At 37.5% G+C, this 20,417-nt stretch overlaps 1 protein-coding gene across 3 annotated transcripts in view; it reads left to right on the top strand.

Moving 5' to 3' along the window:
• LOC124545255 (putative fatty acyl-CoA reductase CG8306) overlaps positions 1-7,800 on the top strand; it is a 168,714-nt gene extending 160,914 nt beyond the window's left edge. For all 3 annotated transcript variants that reach the window (XM_047124133.1, XM_047124131.1, XM_047124132.1), the window contains exon 9: positions 7,266-7,800. In XM_047124133.1, the coding sequence (XP_046980089.1) occupies positions 7,266-7,404 (139 nt within the window). In that variant the 3' untranslated portion in view covers positions 7,405-7,800. The remainder of the gene's footprint in view (positions 1-7,265) is intronic.
• Positions 7,801-20,417: the final 12,617 nt, after the last annotated feature.

Raw genomic sequence — 20,417 nt, 5'->3', positions numbered from 1 at the left:
TAGGGCATACCCAGGAACAGATATAGATGCAGATCACAAATTAGTGATGATGGAGAGTCTAATCAGGAAGAATTACTATGCAGTGAAGTGGGATACAAAAGTACCAAGGAATGAAGAGATACACTTAGTTTTTTGAGGTTATAGATACTGTGATAAGAAACAGCTCATTAGGCAGTTCAATTAAAGAGGAATGAACATCTCTAAAAAGGGCAGTCACAGAAGTTGGAAAGAAAAATATAGGCACAAAGGAGCTAACTGCAAAGAAACCATGGGTAATATAAGAAACACTTCAGCTGATAAGACAGAAGAAGGGAATGCAAAAATTTTCAGCGAAATTCTGAAGTACAGAAATTAGTAAGTTGGAAGTCCAGGGAAGCAAAGGCGAAATGGTGGCATGACAAATGCAAACTAACTGAAATAGAAATGATTGTTGGAATTACTGGCTCAGCTCATAGGAAAGTCCTAGCAACCTTCTGTGAAATTAAAAGCGAGGATAGTAACATCATGACTGCATTGGCAATTCCACTGTCAAATGAAGAGGAGATTGTGGATAGGTTGAAAGAAATTAATTTAAAGGCTTCTATGAGGGAGAAGACTTGCCTGATGACATGATACAAGAAGAAGAAACAGGAGTCCATATAGAAGAGGTAGGGGATCCAGTATTAGAATCAGAATTTAAGAGAGATGTGAATGACTTAAGATTGAATAAGGCAGAAGCAATAGATAACATTTCATCAGAATTTCTAAAATCATTGGGATAAGTTGCAACAAAGTGGCTGTCCACATTGGTGTGTAGAATGTATGAGTTTGGCGATACGCCATATGACCTGTGGAAAAACATCATCCAAACAATTCTGAAGATTGCAAGAGCTGAAAAGTGCAAGAATCATCGCACAATCATTGTAACAGCTCATGCATCCAAGTTGCTGACAAGAATAATATATAGAAGAATGGAAAAGAAAATTGAGAATACGTTACATGACAATCAGTTTGGCTTTAGGAAAGATAAAGGCACCAGAGAGGCAGTTCCGATGTTGCAGTTGATGATGGAACCAAGGCTACAGAAAAATCAGCACACCTTCTTAGAATTTGGCGACCTAAAAAAAGCATTTGACAATGTCAAATGATGCAAGAAGTTTGAAGTTCTGAGAAGAGTAGAAGAAACAGAATGAAGTGAAGTGCTTCGGTTAGAAAGGATGTAAGACAGGGATGTAGTCTTGTGCCCCTTTATTCAATCTATACATTGAAGTAACAACAACAGAAATAAAAGAAAGGTTCAGAGTGGAATTAAAATCCAGGGAGAAAGGATTCAGTGATGACATTGCTATCCTTAGTGAAAGTGAAGAAGAATTAAAAGATTTGCTGAATGGAATGAACAGTCTAATGAGTACGGTATACGGATTGAGAGTAGATTGAAGAAAGACGAAAGTAATGAGAAGTAGCAGAAATGAGAACAGTGAGGAACTTAAAATCAGGATTGATGGTCACGAAGTAGATGAAGTTAAAGAATACACCTCACTAGGCAGCAAAATAACCAAGGAACAATGAGGACATAAAAGCAGACTAGCACTGGCAAAAAGGGCAGTTCCTGGCCAAGAGAAGTATATTGATATCAAACATAGGCCTTAATTTGAGGAAGACATTACTGAGAATGTATGTTTGGAGCACAGCATTGTATATGGAAATAAAATGTGGGGTGTGGGAAAATCAGAACAGAAGAGAATCAAAGCATCTGAGATGTGGGCTACAGAAGAATGTTGAAACTTAGGTGAAATGATAAAATAAGCAGGTTTTCTGGAGAATTTGTGGGGAAAGGAATTATGGGAAACTCTGACAAGAAGTACAGACGGGATGGTAGGACATATGTTAAGACATCACGAAATAACTTCCATGTTGGTAGAGGAAGCTGTAGTTGGTAAAAACTATAGAGGAAGACATAGATTAGAATACATCCAGTGAATGATTAAGGATGTAGGTTGCAAATGCTACTCAGAGATGAAGAGGCTGCCATAGGAGAGGAATTCCTGGTGGGCTGCATCAAACCAGTCAGAAGACTGATGACTCAAGAAAAGAAAAGAACCGAAAAGGCATTGCATATCTTGCAGATGCATTCTCACTGGTCAATAAACAGGATGGTTTTCCATTTGTAACAACCAACATTGCATCCCAGGCACTCAAGGAGTGTTTGAATATAGTTTTTATCGCCCATGCATTTGCATTACATATACAGGCTGATTTTCGAAGATATGCAAATTGTTTAATATGTTATTCTACAAGTAAAACTAAAGTAAAAAGTTCATACAAACATAGGTCCGCAAGTGTTTAGTTACGGCTAATAAAAGATTTTGCCTGAAATTTAGCAATTTCACTAATATGAAGCCATCGCAAAACTGTATGAGGTTAAAGCAAAGCATGATTTCCATGTATTTTGTTGTTATTGGTCTGGTGAATCTAATAAGATGTGTCCCAGATGTGTATCTGTAGTAATTTCCAGAACATCCAGAGAAGCAAAGATTATTATACAAGTAAATTTGTTTACTTTCCATTAAGAATCTAGAAACATTTAGGTCATTGTTGGCAGCCATTAGCGAGTTGTTGCAGTCGTTTCTTAACTTTGAAATGAGTTAGTTTTCTTTGTTGTTCAGTGAAAGAACATTAGACAAAATTATGAACAATCTTGTGAAACTGAAGCGAGCAACAAAATCTGTTCCTACATGTACAGCTAAAAGCATTGAACTCAGTGGAGACATTTTTGAACGTTTATTGTAAATGTTCTGTGAAATTGTATGTACACTGTACAACTTACTTAACATTGAGCTTTGTTTTTTCCGGTTTAACATGAATTCACATGTGCTATGATATTAATAAAAGCAGATTATCTGACACATTCATACCGTTTCAGTTAACATTATTACCATCATTTTTCCAAAATTAAATTATCTACAACTTCTGTTGAAAACTTTGTGCAGTTGTCTGGAATTTAAAAAACAAATTGGGCCAAGTAGTTTAAAAAAATAAAAAAAATTACGAAATTACTACTTTGCTTCTCTGGATGTTCTGGAAACTGCTCTAGATACACATCTGGCTCATATTTTATTAGATTCACCAGACCAATAATAACAAAGTAAATGGAAATCGTGCTTTACTTTAACCTCATGCAGTTTTGCGATGGCTTCATATTAGCGAAGTTGCTAAATTTCAGGCAAAATCTTTTATTAGCCATAACTCCATAACTATACATTCGCAGACCTATGTTTAAATGAACTTTTTTATTTAGTTTTACTTGTAGAATAACATATTAAAATATTTGCATATCTTTGTGAATCACCACGTATATCGACAGGAAAATGTCTTAACATTTTTGAAGTAGCACGGACTCTTCACCTTTCCAGTTATCAGCGGCACCAACATTTCCATTCCACTTTCATTACAATGTAACAAAACAGTTAGTGTTTCTTTACTAAATTTTTCACAGTTCAGGTGATAAAATAAGGCTGTCTCATCTGCATTAAATCATTATAGGGGCTGAACTTATCTATGGCTGATGGAAGAGTATTTTTCCGTGATCGAACAGTGTCAATGTTCGTGCTTCTAGCCTTACCTTGAATACATTTATACACTAAATTATGTCTCTTCTTGAACCTTTCAATCCTAACCATGCCATAAAATCTGCGAGCCCCAACTTTTGTGTCAAATATATTGCTTTAGCACAAACTGTTGTATTGTCAATCTCAGTGTTTGAAAAACTAGCTTGTTTTATCTACTGTAGCAGCATGTTCTCCAGTTCTGGAAACTGACTGCCGCACACTTCTATTTGTTTGCTGTTTCCTCCTTCTAAAAATGCTACTTCAATTATTTTTGTTTTCTCACTTTTGTATTTAATGGTTGTGGAGGAATGTCCAATGTTAACTTGTTTCCTGTGTTAATTTTTGTCCATTTCCTGAGTACTTTTCTGCATTTCTTCATTTGTTAATTGTCTCACTGTCTCTCTATCCGTGATGAACCAGTACACTGTTTAACACAAAGAAACCACGGACTGAGAATCAGTCAAACACTAAACACGAACAAAGGAGCCTAGCAACTGAAGTACATGCTGTTTAGTTTGTTTGGCCTCTACAGAAGTCAGAAGTCGTCAGAGCGACTGCCGACCTACATGAACTAGTTCATTGCTTAATTTCTACCACAGCGAATGATCTGTATGAGCTGCTGATTGCCTGCATGGAATAGCGATGTCTCCCGGCACATTTTTGCACCAAGCAGCCACAAACATTCTACTCCCAGCACTCTCATAACATTCGGCAGCAAAAGTTGCAGTGTTCAAACAGTACCGATATCATCTAATTTGAACTTGAGAAGCTGGGAGGGAGAATGCACACACAAGTCGGTTTAGGATGGAACTGTGACTACACTGGACAAGTGCAGTCCTCAACAATCAGTCATTCTTTCTCAGCCTGTCTGGTATGTCTTCCCTGATCTGGGGTTCTGGGTGACTTACCCGTACTCTACTTCTTTTCCGAAACATCTCCAGTCCTTTTCCTTCATCACTCTTCCTTCCCCGTCAACCTTCTGTCAGAAGAAGGAGCCACTGGCTGCAAAATCATACAAATGTGAAATCTTTTTTTATATGTGTATTTGCCTGCAGCCACTTGGTGAGTAGTTTTTTTATCTATCAAATTACATTATATTGTCAAAAATCAATTATTTTCTTTGTTACAACCAGAATACTGTATGAGCTGTAATGCGTCATTTCTAACTGGGGTTTGGGCATTTACAGATTGTCATTAACTGCCCCAACCCTTGAGAAATCCTATTGGAAACATATGCTATAGTGTGCTGGATGCCTTGTCAAACAGTACTTACTTACTTACTTACTTACTTACTTACTGATGGATGGATGGATGGATGGATGTAAGATGTAAAGATTGTTTCTGCGTCTTGCTTTTACTGGCTAGCTGCTGCTGTTGACACTAAGTGAGAGTGTGAAGTAAGTGGCATAAGTCAGTAGCTGTACTGTGGCATAATTGTGAGAAACCTGAATTTGGTAAATAATGCCTCATTAAATTACCAGCCTTTGAGTTAAAAATATAGTTTGTGGCTGTATTGAGTTGTTGCAAAACAAATTGCAAAATGATTTAGAAAAGATATCTGAATGGTACAAAACTTGGCAATTGACCTTAAATAATGAAAAGTGAGAGATCATTCACATGAATGCTAAAAGGAATCCACTAACCTTCGGTTACACGGTAAGTCAGCCTAACCTAAAAGCCATAAATTCAACTAAATATCTAGCAACTACAATTATGAACAATTTAAATTGGAACGAACACATAGAAAATGTTGCGGGGAATGCAAACCAAAGACTGCGTTTTATTTCCAGAACACTTAGAAAATGTAACAGATCTATTATAGAGCCTGTTTACACTATGCTTGTCCATCATTTTTTGGAGTACTGCTGCACGGTCTGGGATCCTTACCAGAAAGGATTAAGGCAGTACATCGAGAAAGTTCAGAGAAGAGGAGCACATTTTGTATTATCGTGAAGTAGGGGAGGGTGTGTCAAGGACTGATACAAGATTTGGAATGGACAGTATTAAAATGAAGCCATTTTTTGTTGCAGTGGAAGCTTCTCATGAAATTTCAATCACTAACTTTCTCCTCCGAATGCGAAAATATTTTGTTGACGCCAATCTACATAGAGATAAACGATCATCATAATAAAATAAGGAAAATCGGAGCTTGCTTGGAAAGATATAGGTGTTTGTCTTTTCCGCACACTGTTCAAGAGTGGAATAATAGAGAATTATTGTTAATGTGGTTTGATGTACCCTGTGCCACCCTCTGAAGTGTGATTTGCAGAGTATCGATGTAGATTATCGCACATTGTGGTGGGGAATCAAGTCAAGCGAAGTAAAAAAAGTTTGATCATCTCGTGCAGTAAATGTGGACATATTCTAATTGTTAAGATAGCATTCATATCATAAAGGAGGCAACAAATAAGTGCCTCTTGCGAGATTTCCTTTTCTGCCCTTAGCCTCAGATGTCTAGTATCTCCTGCTTCACTAAACATACCACCATTGTAAGAGAGCTGTATGTCACTATGAACAGAATCCTGTGTAACAAATTTTTACTCAGGAACGCTTACACTCAAGTGTGTGTGGAACCTGTATGAACAGGTCTAACACGAGATGTTGAACATATGGCAGGAACGATCTCAAGTCTGGAACAGTCTGACATAACCATCGTGAGAGACTCGGCAACCATTTAGATATTTAGAATGTATCATTTATTTTGCTGTCACAGTTGGATATTTTTATGTGGTTTGACTAGTTTCGTTCGCCTGTGTAGCCAAGTGGACCCGGATTCGATTTGTGGTACTGCCAGACATTTTTCCTCGGTGGGAGAACTGGACTGGGGTTCACTCAGTCGTGTGACGCCAAGTGAGGAGCTATCCGATTGAGACACAGTGACTCCAAGGTAGAAACACCGACAACAGCCAGCATGTGGTGTGCTAACCCCATGCCCCTCTGTACTGCATCCAGTCAACTATTGTATGGTCTTCAGGGCCTGATTGTAGGGTTCTTATGACTAGTATTGTTCAAAGTTGATCACCTTCAGATCTGTGTAGTTGTGTAAGCAACTCGTCATACCCATACGGAACAACTGTAATTCCATATAGATGCAACTAGTTGCTTACACAACCTCATACAAGTGAAGATGGTCTATTGTGATCAGCACTAGTCACAACAAAAATTGATGTGGAAGTGTGAATGAAAAATAAAACATACATTTTTAAAGGCCACATGTCTGTCTGACCCACAAGAGTGTGTCACAGAGCTGCTGAAAAATTTTAACGGCACACGCTTAAAAATAAATGTGAGCTGTCCTGTGAAAGCCTGCTTACGAAATTTCAAGAACCAGTACCAAGTGAGGACTCTTAAGAATATGCCACGGACCCCTATGTATTGCTCCTTTACAGACTGAAAAGACAAGACCCATTGCAATGCGCATAGATGAATTCAGGCAGTCATTCTTTCTGCACTCCATATGTGATGGGAACAGGAAGAAACCTTAACACATGCTTGTGACATCTGCCATGCACTACATAGTTCTTTGCTGAGTATGGATGTGGATGTAAACTGTCCTGAAGTTAGCACTGTTTTGTGCATTTAATATTGTCAAGTTTTTCACTATGAAATTTTAGTCTCGAGAAAATGAGCTACTTGTTTTGTACCATGGAAGTGACAGGCCTGGTGTTTTCTTTGCAGCCTGCTGGTGGCCCACCTGTCCCTGCAGGCAGTGCTGTACGGCCTGCTGTGGTGGGCGGTGTCCAGTGCGCTCAACGCGTCGTTCGCCGGCACGGGCTGGGCTGTCATCATCGCGTACATCCTGTTCAGTTTCTTATAAATAATTTGCGTAGCATGAGAGCTGTTGCTGTGCACTGCAGTGATTTGTTATTAGGAAGAGTTTAGATCTGGGGGACGTGGCCAGAGAGAGAGAGAGAGAGAGAGAGAGAGAGAGAGAGAGAGAGAGAGAGAGAGAGAGAGAGAGAGATGAGGGGGGAGGGGGTGGCATGTTTGTGGCTGTTTTTATCTTTCAGCAATATAGGAACAAGGTGAGGGAGGCAATAAGAATTTCCTAATACAGTTTTGTTATATGGATGGTATTCAGAACAATGTTAATGCTTTATATTATGTTTCCTTTAACAGATACAGATAATAAACATTTCTGTAACTACATTTTTACTGGTTATCTCAGTAATTGATTTGTACCAATTTTTGTAAGTAAATATGCTTAAGAAAACTTTTGGGTGTATTTTTTTCCAAGATAAGTAAAATGTGGCTGACTCCTGTATTTACATGCACACAGAAAAATACTTTGCTTCTGGATCCATGCAGTACAGCAAGCAGTAAGGTAACGCCAGTAATCGACAAATAGATTTGAAATTATGATGGTTAAGGTAGTTGACAGACAGGATCTGTTTTAATAATCATTTCTTTCTATATCTTTCTTTTTCATTTGAGAAAGAACCCAGGATATAGGTGTTAAGTTTTCCACTTTGCCAAAGGATGACATTAAGATGGGGGGGGGGGGGGGAGGAGAGAGAGAGAGAGAGAGAGAGAGAGAGAGAGAGAGAGAGAGAGAGAGAGAGAGAGAGAGAGAGAGAGAGATCTGTAGCATACAACTGCAGATAGGCACTGCCTAACGGCTGCAATCTTCTCCTGTCAAGTGTAGTATCTGAGGGTATTGACCTCAGCTATATGCAGGAGCTGATGGAAAAAAAGTGGGTACGGGGGGAGCTGCTCGTCGCCACGTGCAGAACCAAGTGGGCCACACTGTGGCATAGAAGCTGCTGTTTTGCTTCACTACATGGATGTGTGTTACTGTTCAGTTTCTGTGTTACCTTCTTGTAGAATTTAACATGTGCATTTCTCAGTCCCACCTGATTTTTGCTGATGTGAATGATGCCACTGGCATTTTCAACAAGAGGAGATTGTAGATAGCAGTAGTTGTTTTAATGGGTAACAAATTCAGATTCGTAAATTACTGAAGCTAGTCACTCACCAATTTTAATTTGTATATATATGTGAATGAGCCCATTAGGACTACGCAAAGTACTTAGTGGCGTGCATTTGCCTTTCTTTGTGCGCATACTTCTGTCATTCTTTTGCTGTGGGCTTCTTTTTTTTCTTGAGACCACGTTGTTCCCGTCTTCTTCTTTGGTTTCTGGTCTTGGTCAACTTGCTGCTTGTGAATTTTGGATCTGAAGATTTTCCTGTTTTGGATATCCTTTGGTGTAATTCCTGCTAGTTTGACCTGTTTTGATTTTGCCAATCCATTTCATTGGGTCTGTTTTAGATTTACTCCTGTTTTCATAGAATTCAACTATTTGCTTTGTAAGTCTGTCCGGATTCATTCTTTTGATGTGTATCTTAATCTGCATATTCTAATATCACTGTGAATATTAGATTATTGTTTGATTTCCTGTTTACCTCTGAGCCGATAGTGTTCATCTACAAGGTTTGGGCCTAAAAATTTTCTTATGATCTTCCGTTCCTTTTTCTGAATGTGTTCTATGTCTGTTTTCTTGTTTAAAATTAGTGTCTGTGATCTGTATAGGCATTCTGGTTTTATGACTGTATTGTAATGTCGTAGTTTTGTGTGCTTGGAGACACATTTTTTATTGTAGATATTTTGAGTGAGTCTATAAGCTGTTTCCATCCTTTGGCACCTGACTTTGTTGGCTTTTGTTTCTTTTCCATTTTCCTGAATCATTTCACCGAGATATTTAAATTGTGGGACTTATTTAATTTTGCCGTATTTTGTCTCCATGGATTTTGGTGCTTGTTTGTTGCAAGTCATATATTCCATCTTTACAAAAGATACTTGCAGGCCGACTTTTTCCGTAGTTTCTTTCAGGAGTTCAATCTGTTTTTTGGCTGTTGAAACATCGTGACTTAAGATGGCTAGATTGTCTGCAAATGCTAAGCAATCTACTGTTAATTTTCTTGTGCTGAGAGTAATTGGTTGGTCAATCTTGTGGACTGCTTTTTAATTTATATGTAATAAACAAAATTGGTTGTTAAACAAACCACATGACTATAGAAACAAGCAGCTAAAGCAGGCCTACAGATCTCTATCAAGAAGACACAGTATGTGAGAAACACAAGGCAGCTCCTAGTTGGATGACAATAGGAGGAGGGAAAATTGTACACTTGAATTTCTATACACGTGGGTCATATACACCCAAGGGATTAAAAGTGTAATAAGGAAAGCTGTAACAAGGGGGGGAGAGCGTATTTTTTCCCATTTTAGCCTTAAGCTATGTAAAATGTATAGAAAAACAGTGGTTAACTTTCCAGTGCTTGATTTTAAATATGAGACATCTGTTATCAAAACTGTATGTGTCTATTCAGGAAAAGCATGAAACCTATGTAGGACATTGAAGATGTGAGATTTTTCAACATTACTGGCTTTTGTTTTATTGTTAAATTTGCTAATGAATAGATAGAAAAATTGAACCCCTGTGATTCATAGTGTGGTGATACTTAGGGAAATAAAATGGACTTGTCCAGTTTTGAAGCCAACTTGTGGCCACGTCTGTTTCTGAAACTATTCCATCAGAATTGTCCATTTATGACACTTACTCTTTGGACTTCTGACGTTGTCTGCCTTGTAAGGGGTTGTACATGACCGACTGACTCAAAAGATTTTCAGTTATGACATTTATTACAGTCACATATTAGAACAGCATAACAGAAAATACAAAATACTGATGAGAAAAAGAGGAATTAAATCATTGTGATACGTACAAAACGACATAGTTTGCAAACCCACATAATCTCACAATAATGGTGATCAGACAGGAAGTCTTGTTTCATGGCAGCTACCTTCACAGAAGTGTGATTCATCAATGTCATCAGAAACTCTTTCCATAGTAGTAATGATGCCTTTGTAAAAACTTCAGTTATCTAGGCTTTGCCAGTGTTGTCCAAAATGGCTTTGAAAAAGCTTACCCACACCCTCAGTCTTTTCTTTTTTCACTTTATTTCCACCAATGAGTAATACAGCAGGATTTACCATGTCACGTCTTTTTTTTCTTTCGTTATAATCATGCCTTCCACTCCTACATTATTTCTAGAAAATTGCTCTCCTCTAATGCGAGTATTGTTTTCCCTTTTCCACCTGATGAGAAATCTCTTACAGTTTGAAATTCTGAAGGGAAGTGACTGCATTGATTTCATGAGTCTTACTTTTTTGCTTTCCAGTCACACATGACCTAGTCAGTACAAATAAGCTTCACAGTTCCGTGGTTGGAGAACACGTTATGGTTCTCAGCTGGTTGAACAATGGTGTCCATTCTCTTCAGCTCTTTCTTAATTCGTCCAAGCTCTGTCAGGAGACAGAAATAAGTGGCAAGTTGCTGAAAAGTAAATGTCAGTATTCACAAGAGAACCACTGAAGAGCCATTTAGACAACATTGTCAGCAAAATTAATTTTTGATCCTGGCCTTGGCATCCATCAGTGAAAAGCCTTATGAAATTTATCCCTTGCAGATCTAGCATTCAGCGTTCATTGTAAATACCAGACATCACTTCATTCAAAGTTGTAGAGCATTGGTCCTCTGTCCAAGTGCGTCGTGGTACTTTGGATCTAGGCATCGTGCTCTTCAAACTGCCAATAACAATTGTGAAATTATACAGATTTACCTGATGGTTTTTTTTTTAGTCAAACGATATATGGCCATGTCATCCTTCTCCTCCTGGCAATTGTAGACCGTCTTCCCTGTATTGAGGTTTGTCTTTTTAGCATTACGTTTCCTACGATGGTGGCAAGCTGAAAGCATTTTGAGCATGTGTCTGTTGCTGGACATCCAAAGGCAATATTAAATTTTGAGTTCTGCACCTTTTAATATGTAGATTTGATGACAGATACACTTGAAGAGCACAAGGCAAAAATGATAATAGTCACTTGCTTGTAACTTTTCAGGGCGACGAGTTATCTGCTCCAGTCTCTTGTATATCATAAACATTCACCGTATAATTATCACAACAACATTTTTATTGTTCTATATCCATTTGTTTAGGTAATAAATGTAATACAATAAACACATTTTTAATTTTAAGGTGCTTTATTAATTAACAACTTAAACAGGTATGGTAATCATAAAAAACTTGGTAAAAACGATGAAAATCCACTATATTTCTGTGCTTCTTCAGTGTATTTTGTAACCTCTAAACAGATTCTGTTTACTGTTTATTTTATAAAATTTATAATATTCTAGATTTTAACAGATTAGGTCCACATAGATTTTATTTTAATACTGTTACTTACAACTTATGTTTTGTCAATGAGGAAGCTCTTCATAGTACTTTTGAGCAGATGGACTGCAAAACTGCTTCAAGTGCTGCAGGTCTTGGTACTTTCCAGGTTTTAGTTTAATCAGATCTCGAGATAAGCAAACTTTTGGGCTAAAACAAGGGAACCCGCTGGTAGTTTTTGTCATAAAATAGTAACCTACCTACTTACATAGCGTATTATGAATTTAACTAATAACCTAACTGAATATCTGTTGGAAATAACGCCAAAAATATTTCCTGTACTGATATGTTCTCATTACTTACACTATTGATGTGAGGTGTTATTCTATAACTCATTATAGGTCTATAGATTATTGATGTGTGAAAGCAAAGTTGAAGTGTTGAGTCATTTTCTCTTACCTTCACGCAGAATTGGTGGTAAAGAGAAGGACGTACTGTCACCAGGGTTTTCTGTCTCTCTTGAAAGCTTGGTAAGTTGGTGTTGTGTTAGGATCGGTGACGTCAGAAAGTACCCAGTGTAAGATGATCTGTGTTCAACTAACCTGTAATGGTCTTTTGAAAATTTTATTTCACGTATTGGTTTTGTAGCAAATGGGCATTTCTTGTAATAGTGATTTTCCAAAAAAGTAGTACATTTCCTAAATAGGTTTTGGTCAGCCTCAATCACAGTGAAAGGCGAAGGCTTTACTCTGAATTCTTTATTTCATTTATCCAGTGTTCTGGTATCTCTGTGGGAAATTTGCCGTTTATCAAGGCCATATCTCTATCGCATCCTAGGTAAGAGTGGCCGCAAATAGGGAATATGATTGTTATGCAGTCTAGCTTTTTTTAGGATTTGTATCACATAATGACATATGCGAAACATGGTGTAGTTCTTGTTCTGTCAGCTACAAGAATCGCAAAATATGTACAAATTTTTGACATTGGACTGTTACATGGTGAAGGTAAATAGTGCAACATCGATACTACTTCGTCTGCGCCTTTACCACCTCCTGTTTCTGGGTAAGCAAAAAAAGTTGCATTTCCGGTAGACAGGCTGCGGACATTGAACAAACACAATGAAAATTGACGCCGGTAGTAAACGTCATTTGTGGTCAAATTAGGTAAGCTCAAATTTTTTTTGAAAATCGATGGTAAGTGCCTGAGTATCCTCCCTTTTCCTTGAAATTTTCCTACATTTTCTCTTTGTGTCATAAAACACGTTAGCTTTCCTGAAGTGTAGTTCACTCTCACATTGTTTTGTCTTAATGCTGCTTAAAATATTTGCTTTTTCCTTGTGATCATTAGTCTGTTCCAGCTGGAGGTTTAGAGCTTTCATTTCTGCTTGGTACCTGTCACATTCACTGCAGGTGTCGTTTCTGGGATATCCGAAAGCTATGATAAACTTAGATATGAATACCTGTCTATAATATTCATAGGACAATCTTACCACTAGGCCTACCTGTCTTGTACAATGTGTACTTTTTTTTCAAATTTAAAGTGTCTGGCAAGTATGTTCTTTTAGTTTTATCAAAACTATAATGGCTGGTACGGCCCTTAAATGATGCAATGTGATCAATGACACTTTGCTTAACTTCTTCTGATGTCCTACAATGTTTGTGGTCATACTTTCCTCTCTTGTCTGTTGGGGGTTCACCTGTTTCTTTCAGACTCATTTGAATAGTTTGAACCCTTCTCCCAGTTACGCCAAAAATAGACAAAAATGCTTTATAACACACAGGGGTGTCAATAAAATTATCACCATCCTTTATCCTTACTTTGTAGGTGTAGCCCTTATCATTAAAATGTGATTCATTTTCAGGCTTTCTTGGTCTGCAATTTTTTACGTCATTAAACATTGATAAGCCTAGCCAAATATGTGGACTGAGCATCATTAGATTCTAAACTATTAAAATGAGACAATCTTCTTCTTGCACCTTCACAAACTATCAAAAGACTGTAGTCTTTTACATCTGCACTCGGGCCCTGTTTTGTGAGTAGACACTTTAAGTTTTTTCATCACATCTCTTACCCTTCCATGGGATTTTCTCTTCTTTGTGCTAGGTTTACTGACGTTTTCACAGTCTTCATCCACAATTGACTAACTTAATTCACTCATTTCCACATAAACTACTACCAAGAACACAAGCTATAAACTTTGGCAACTTTCTAAACACAAACACAAAGTAAACAAAAGAATGAACTCCTGATCAAGCAGGTTTTGCCAACCTTATGAAATGACTCTCATCATATGTGCCGTGAACACAGATGACATTCATCGGTTTTACTGTGCACAACAAAAATAAAATGGCAAATAACTTAGTAACTGCCAGCATTCTTGCCATGTACACCTCCCTACAAATTCGGCCGTATTTGAGCTACAAATCCCTGTCCTAACCTGAAAATGGGAAAAAATTGACTATTATAATTTTTGCCTTGTGCTCTTCACTTGTTCATACTTATTTCAACAGTAGAGTGATTATGTTCCTTTTAGCTTATGTATGAACATTTGTACATCGGACAATTTTGGTGCATACAACCATGAGTAACTAACTTCACCCCTTCTTTTGAATTTGGCAGAGCCATACTTCTTTATTCGACTGAGTACTCCAAGAACTCCGCATTTTGGTATACCAAGTATTCCGAGAAAAGCTTCTTGACATACACCTCCACTTTTACCATGCCCATTTGTCACATTGTATGTAACAACTTCACTTTTACGCCATTTTGGGCTGGGCGATCGTATTGTGTTTGGTACTGGCATAGAAGACAAGTAGTATTTGTTCATGAAGGCACCCTGTTCTGACTTTAGACTCATTGTGTAAAATATTTGCATGGAACCTCTTCACAACGTCTATTGTTAACATGTGACAACTTTTCGCTTGATATTTATTGTTGCAGCCATCCAGTAAGTGTAGTGAACCACAAGTTCCATTTTTGTGATCCATGGACTTTTCCAGTTCTCAAAATAGATGCCTCATATAATAACATTATGGAAAGAAAGTCATTCCACGTCATATTGACCTGCGGATAATAGCAGGGTTGCACCATTCCTACAAAGAGCAAATGAAATTAACAATAAGACTTTCGAAGGGGAAAGGGCTTGAAATTGGAGGGACATTTATTGAAGCAGTTATTTCCCACCTTCAGTGGTTTGAATGAAGCTTTTAATTGGTATTTCCCCAATGAACAGCAATTTAAATGTCAAAGTGAATTGTGAATTAAAAATCTATTTATTGGCAATGCGCGACCTTTCAGCCATCTCAGCAGAAAAATTTCAAACATTTACGGAACTTATGTTTTGTCAAAGAGGAAGTTCTTCGAAGTACTTTTGAGCAGATGGACTGCAAAACTGCTTCAGGTGCTGCAGGTCTTGGTACTTTTCAGGTTTTAGTTTAATCAGATCTGGAAATAGCAAACTTGTGGGCTAAAACAAGGGATCTTGCTGGTGGTTTTTGTCATAAAATAGTAACCTACCTACTTGCACAGCGTATTATAAATTTAACTAATAACCTAACTAAATATCTGTTGCAATAACGGCAAAAATATTTCCTGTACTGATAAGTTATCATTACTTTCAAGGTTACACTATTGTTATGAGGTATTATTCTATAAGTCATTATAGGTCTATAGATTATTGATGTGTGAAATATGCTTTGGTGTTGGAAGAGGAATTTAAGTAAATGCCTTTAGTGGAATTGCAGTGCAAATATGAATATCTTCAATTGTCACAAAAGGCCGCGTTGGTAGTTTTACCATTTGAAATTATATATTTGTGCAAAACAGTGTCAGCTTATGTGTTGACAAAATATAAATACTGCAGCAGACTCGGTGCTGGACCTTCCATGTGAATTCAACATTCATCCATAATTCTTAATGCTAAGTATATCAGCAAAAATAAGAACCAGTTACACTCATCTCATTTAAATTGGAGTATAAATTAATTAACAACTTTTGTGTTAATTTTGAAATTACTTTTTGATGCAAATAAATATTATTTGGCTGTCGCATTCAAAATGTAATACAGAAACACAATGTGGTTTGATGATAAAAGTAGACATTAAAAATGTTCCCAGTTGCTGAGAAGCTTAAGAAACACTGCACTAGTAAAGTACTATGGTATAATGTCTAGTGTCCAAATGTGGGACAATGGCAGGAATGTGGTAGAGCTTCTGGAACAGCTGCATGGGACACTTCATGACCATTTCAGCCACACGCTGTAACTTTTTTCTTTAGGTTATCAGATTTACGACTGGCTTGATTTGTGCTGCCTCCATTTCATTTCCTGTACCAGTCTCTTCAACTCAGATTAGCACTTGCAGTCAATGTCCAAATACCATGGTAGTAATACCTTGGTGTTTCATCACATGTCCAATCATTCTGTCCTGTCCTCTTATGAATGTTTTTCACATGTTCCTCTTCTCACATGTTCTGCAGAGAACCTTTTCATTTTGTACTGTATCAGATGATCCGATTTGTAACATCCTTTTATAGCACCACATATCAAATGCTTCAAATATCTTCTCTTCCAGTTTTCCCACACCCTAAGATTCACTTCTATCCAATGTTGTGTTCCAAATATACATTTTCAAAAAAAAATTTCCTTAAATTGAGGCCAATGACTGATATAGGAGCTCTCTTTGCCTGTGCCGCATTTTATGTCCATGCTGTCAAGATACTCTCTTTCCAATGTAGCAGAATTCTTTCGCTGTGTTTACTTCACTGTTCCCAATTTTGATGCTGAGCTTATCCTTAATCTCATTCGAGCTGATCCTCATTATTTTCATCTTTCTTCAGTTCACTCGCAACCTATAGTGATCATTAGACTGTTCATACCATTTAACAGGCCCTGCAATTATATACTGCTCAACGAAAATTTGGAATACTGTCATTAAAACTAATCTACGATCTAGAGGTGTCAATGACGTAGGCCCTTCATGCATTATCCAGCCTATACACTGGATGGTGTTTACTACTGGCATGCTTTCGTGGCTGTCTCCCAGTTATGTAAACATACTGCTGCCGCAGTGGCATGCTGTGAGCAATACAGTATCAACAATGGCTTCATTCAGTAAGTGTTTACAACACCCTGATAGAATAGTGGCTTTACTTTCAGCTGGTCATACATAGCAAGATGTTGCTGATGGGTTACATGCTCAGGCACATAAACATTGTACCATTGCAGAATGAGGTAATGTCATGTTTGCTGACAAGACCAGGGTTGGTTTGTGACCAGACACTAGATGTGTTAGGGTTTTGGAGAAGTGCTAGACAGCACCAGGAACACCGTATGTTCCATTTGCAGATGGAAATGCAATGTTCTGGGCAGCAATAATGATGGGATGCTGGACCCCTTTAATTTCCACTATGGCAATTTGACTGGTCCCCAACACCTCCAAGAGGTCCTACAAATGATTGTAAGGCCCTGCAGACGCGAAATTGGCGACAACTTCATACTAGTCGATGACAATGCGAGACTGCACCGAACTCTAGGAGTGTCTCAGTATCTTAAAAAATGCATCAACAGAGTGCTTTGGCCAGCACAGTTCCCAGACATGAATGCAATTGGGCATGCATGGTACCCGTTGAAGGTGGCCATTGCATAGCATCCAAATCCACCTGACAATCTTCAGGACCTCACTCAAGCTGCCATTGAGGAGTGGGACCTCATACCTCGAGATAAATTAGATGATCTCATCCAGAGTAGAATATCCCATCCGTGTGTGGAGAGGACACACACTTAAAGAATAATAATAATAATAATAATAATAAACCCACTGCCTTGCTCTGAACCCACTATCCAACATGCTAAATAATACAAATTATGGTTACAATATTACTGGAACATACCCACACAAAATCACACATTTGCTATACATGGATGATCTAAAACTACTGGCAGCAACAAATCAACAACTCAACCAATTACTAAAGATAACAGAAGTATTTAGCAATGATATAAATATGGCTTTTGGAACAGACAAATGTAAGAAAAATAGCATAGTCAAGGGAAAACACACTAAACAAGAAGATTACATATTGGATAACCACAGCGACTGCATAGAAGCGATGGAAAAAACAGATGCCTATAAATATCTAGGATACAGACAAAAAATAGGAATAGATGATAGAAATATTAAGGAAGAGCTAAAAGAAAAATATAGACAAAGACTAACAAAAACACTGAAAACAGAATTGACAGCAAGAAACAAGACAAAAGCTATAAATACCTATGCTATACCAATATTGACCTACTCATTTGGAGTAGTGAAATGAAGTAACACAGACCTAGAAGCACTCAATACACTTACACGATCACAATGCCACAAATATAGAATACATCACATACGTTCAGCAACAGAAAGATTCACATTAAGCAGAAAGGAAGGAGGAAGGGGATTTATCGACATAAAAAACCTACATTATGGACAGGTAGACAATTTAAGAAAATTCTTTCTAGAACGAGCAGAAACTAGCAAAATACACAAAGCAATCACCCACATAAATACATCGGCTACACCACTACAATTTCATAACCACCTCTACAACCCTTTAGATCACATAACATCAACAGATACAAAGAAAGTAAATTGGAAAAAGAAAACACTACATGGCAAGCACCCGTATCATCTAACACAGCCACACATCGATCAAGACGCATCCAACACATGGCTAAGAAGAGGCAATATATACAGTGAGACAGAAGGATTCATGATTGCAATACAGGATCAAACAATAAACACCAGATATTACAGCAAGCATATTATTAAAGATCCCAATACCACAACAGATAAATGCAGACTTTGCAAACAACAAATAGAAACAGTAGATCACATCACAAGCGGATGTACAATACTAGCAAATACAGAATACCCCAGACGACATGACAACGTCGCAAAAATAATACATCAACAGCTTGCCTTACAACATAAACTTTTAAAACAACACGTTCCTACATACAAGTATACACCACAAAATGTACTGGAGAATGATGAATACAAATTATACTGGAACAGAACCATTATAACAGATAAAACAACGCCACATAACAAACCTGACATCATACTCACCAATAAAAAGAAGAAATTAACACAACTAATTGAAATATCCATACCCAATACAGCAAATATACAGAAGAAAACAGGAGAAAAAATTAAAAAATACATCCAACTGGCTGAGGAAGTCAAGGACATGTGGCATCAGGATAAAGTTGACATTATACCAATTATACTTTCAACTACAGGAGTCATACCACGCAATATCCACCAGTACATCAATGCAATACAGCTACATCCAAACTTATATATACAACTTCAGAAATCCGTAATTATTGATACATGTTCAATTACCCGAAAGTTCCTAAACGCAATGTAACATATACCGTACAGTTAAAAGGAAGTGACGCTTGATCAAGGTCCGCGTCACTTTCATTCCGAACCAGACCTAAGGTCTGAGAAAGGAAAGATAATAATAATAATAATAATAATAATAATAATAATAATAATAATAATAATAAAACCCGTGGAGGCCCGGGAAAAGAATCAGCCTCCGGTATGTTCTGCCAGTCGTAAAAGGCGACGAAAAGAACAAACCACTAATAGGGCTAACCCCCCTTTTAGTGTGATTAGTTGGTTCAGGACAGAACTAAAGAAGCCTCGGACAAGCGCCGTCATGGTCGGGGACGACGCTTGAACCCTATGCCCGCCCACAATGGTAACGACACTGCTAGCCAACTGGAAAATGATTTAAATCCAAATAGAGGTGTGTTGCAGGATATGCTTCCTGCAACCACCCTAGAAGGAAAACAAAGACAGAGGATGAGATGGTCAGATGAAGTTAATCGACACCTCATGTTCTGTTATTACCAAGCAACAAACCTAGGAACCAACACAACTGGATACAGATCACAAGTATACACAACATTTATTACCAGATACCCAGAATTAAAATTTTTAACAGAACAACGATTAGCTGATCAGATCCGTGTAATAATAAAAAATAACAGGATACCCCAGTCAGAATTAGAAAACATCAAACAACAAGTACAACAAATACTGGAACAAAATAATGTGCAATCAGAAGAAGAAGAAAATACAGTAATGGACTCAAACATCCCAGAGCAAACAAACAAAGAACAACATGCACCAATTAAACAATCAGAGGAAAACGAAATCTTAAGACAGCCACCAGAACAAGCACAAATAGAACACGAAGGGACACAGATGTTAGATATACAAGAAAAATTTCAGCTAACATACATAGAATACAAAGACACAAATACAGACATTAGACCATTCTTGCGTAGACCACCAAATAACCCACAAGTCGAAACAACAATAAAAACTATCAACACAATCATACGCAACAAAATAAATGAAAACACAACTATGGAAGAGTTACAACTACTGGTTTATATAGGAGCACTCACTACACTAAATATACACACTAGGCAGAGATCAGAACCAACCAACACACAGAAGAAACCCACAAAACCAGCATAGCAACACAGGCTACAGATCAAAATAGAAAAACTGAGAAAAGACATCGGACAGCTAACACAATTTATAAGAAATGAAATCTCGGAAAAAAAAACGAAAAAAGTTAGGTAAAATCTCACAA

Source organism: Schistocerca americana, chromosome 8 (assembly GCF_021461395.2).
Source record: "Schistocerca americana isolate TAMUIC-IGC-003095 chromosome 8, iqSchAmer2.1, whole genome shotgun sequence".
NCBI lineage: Eukaryota > Metazoa > Arthropoda > Insecta > Orthoptera > Acrididae > Schistocerca > Schistocerca americana.
This window is presented reverse-complemented; position numbering and strand designations above follow the sequence as displayed.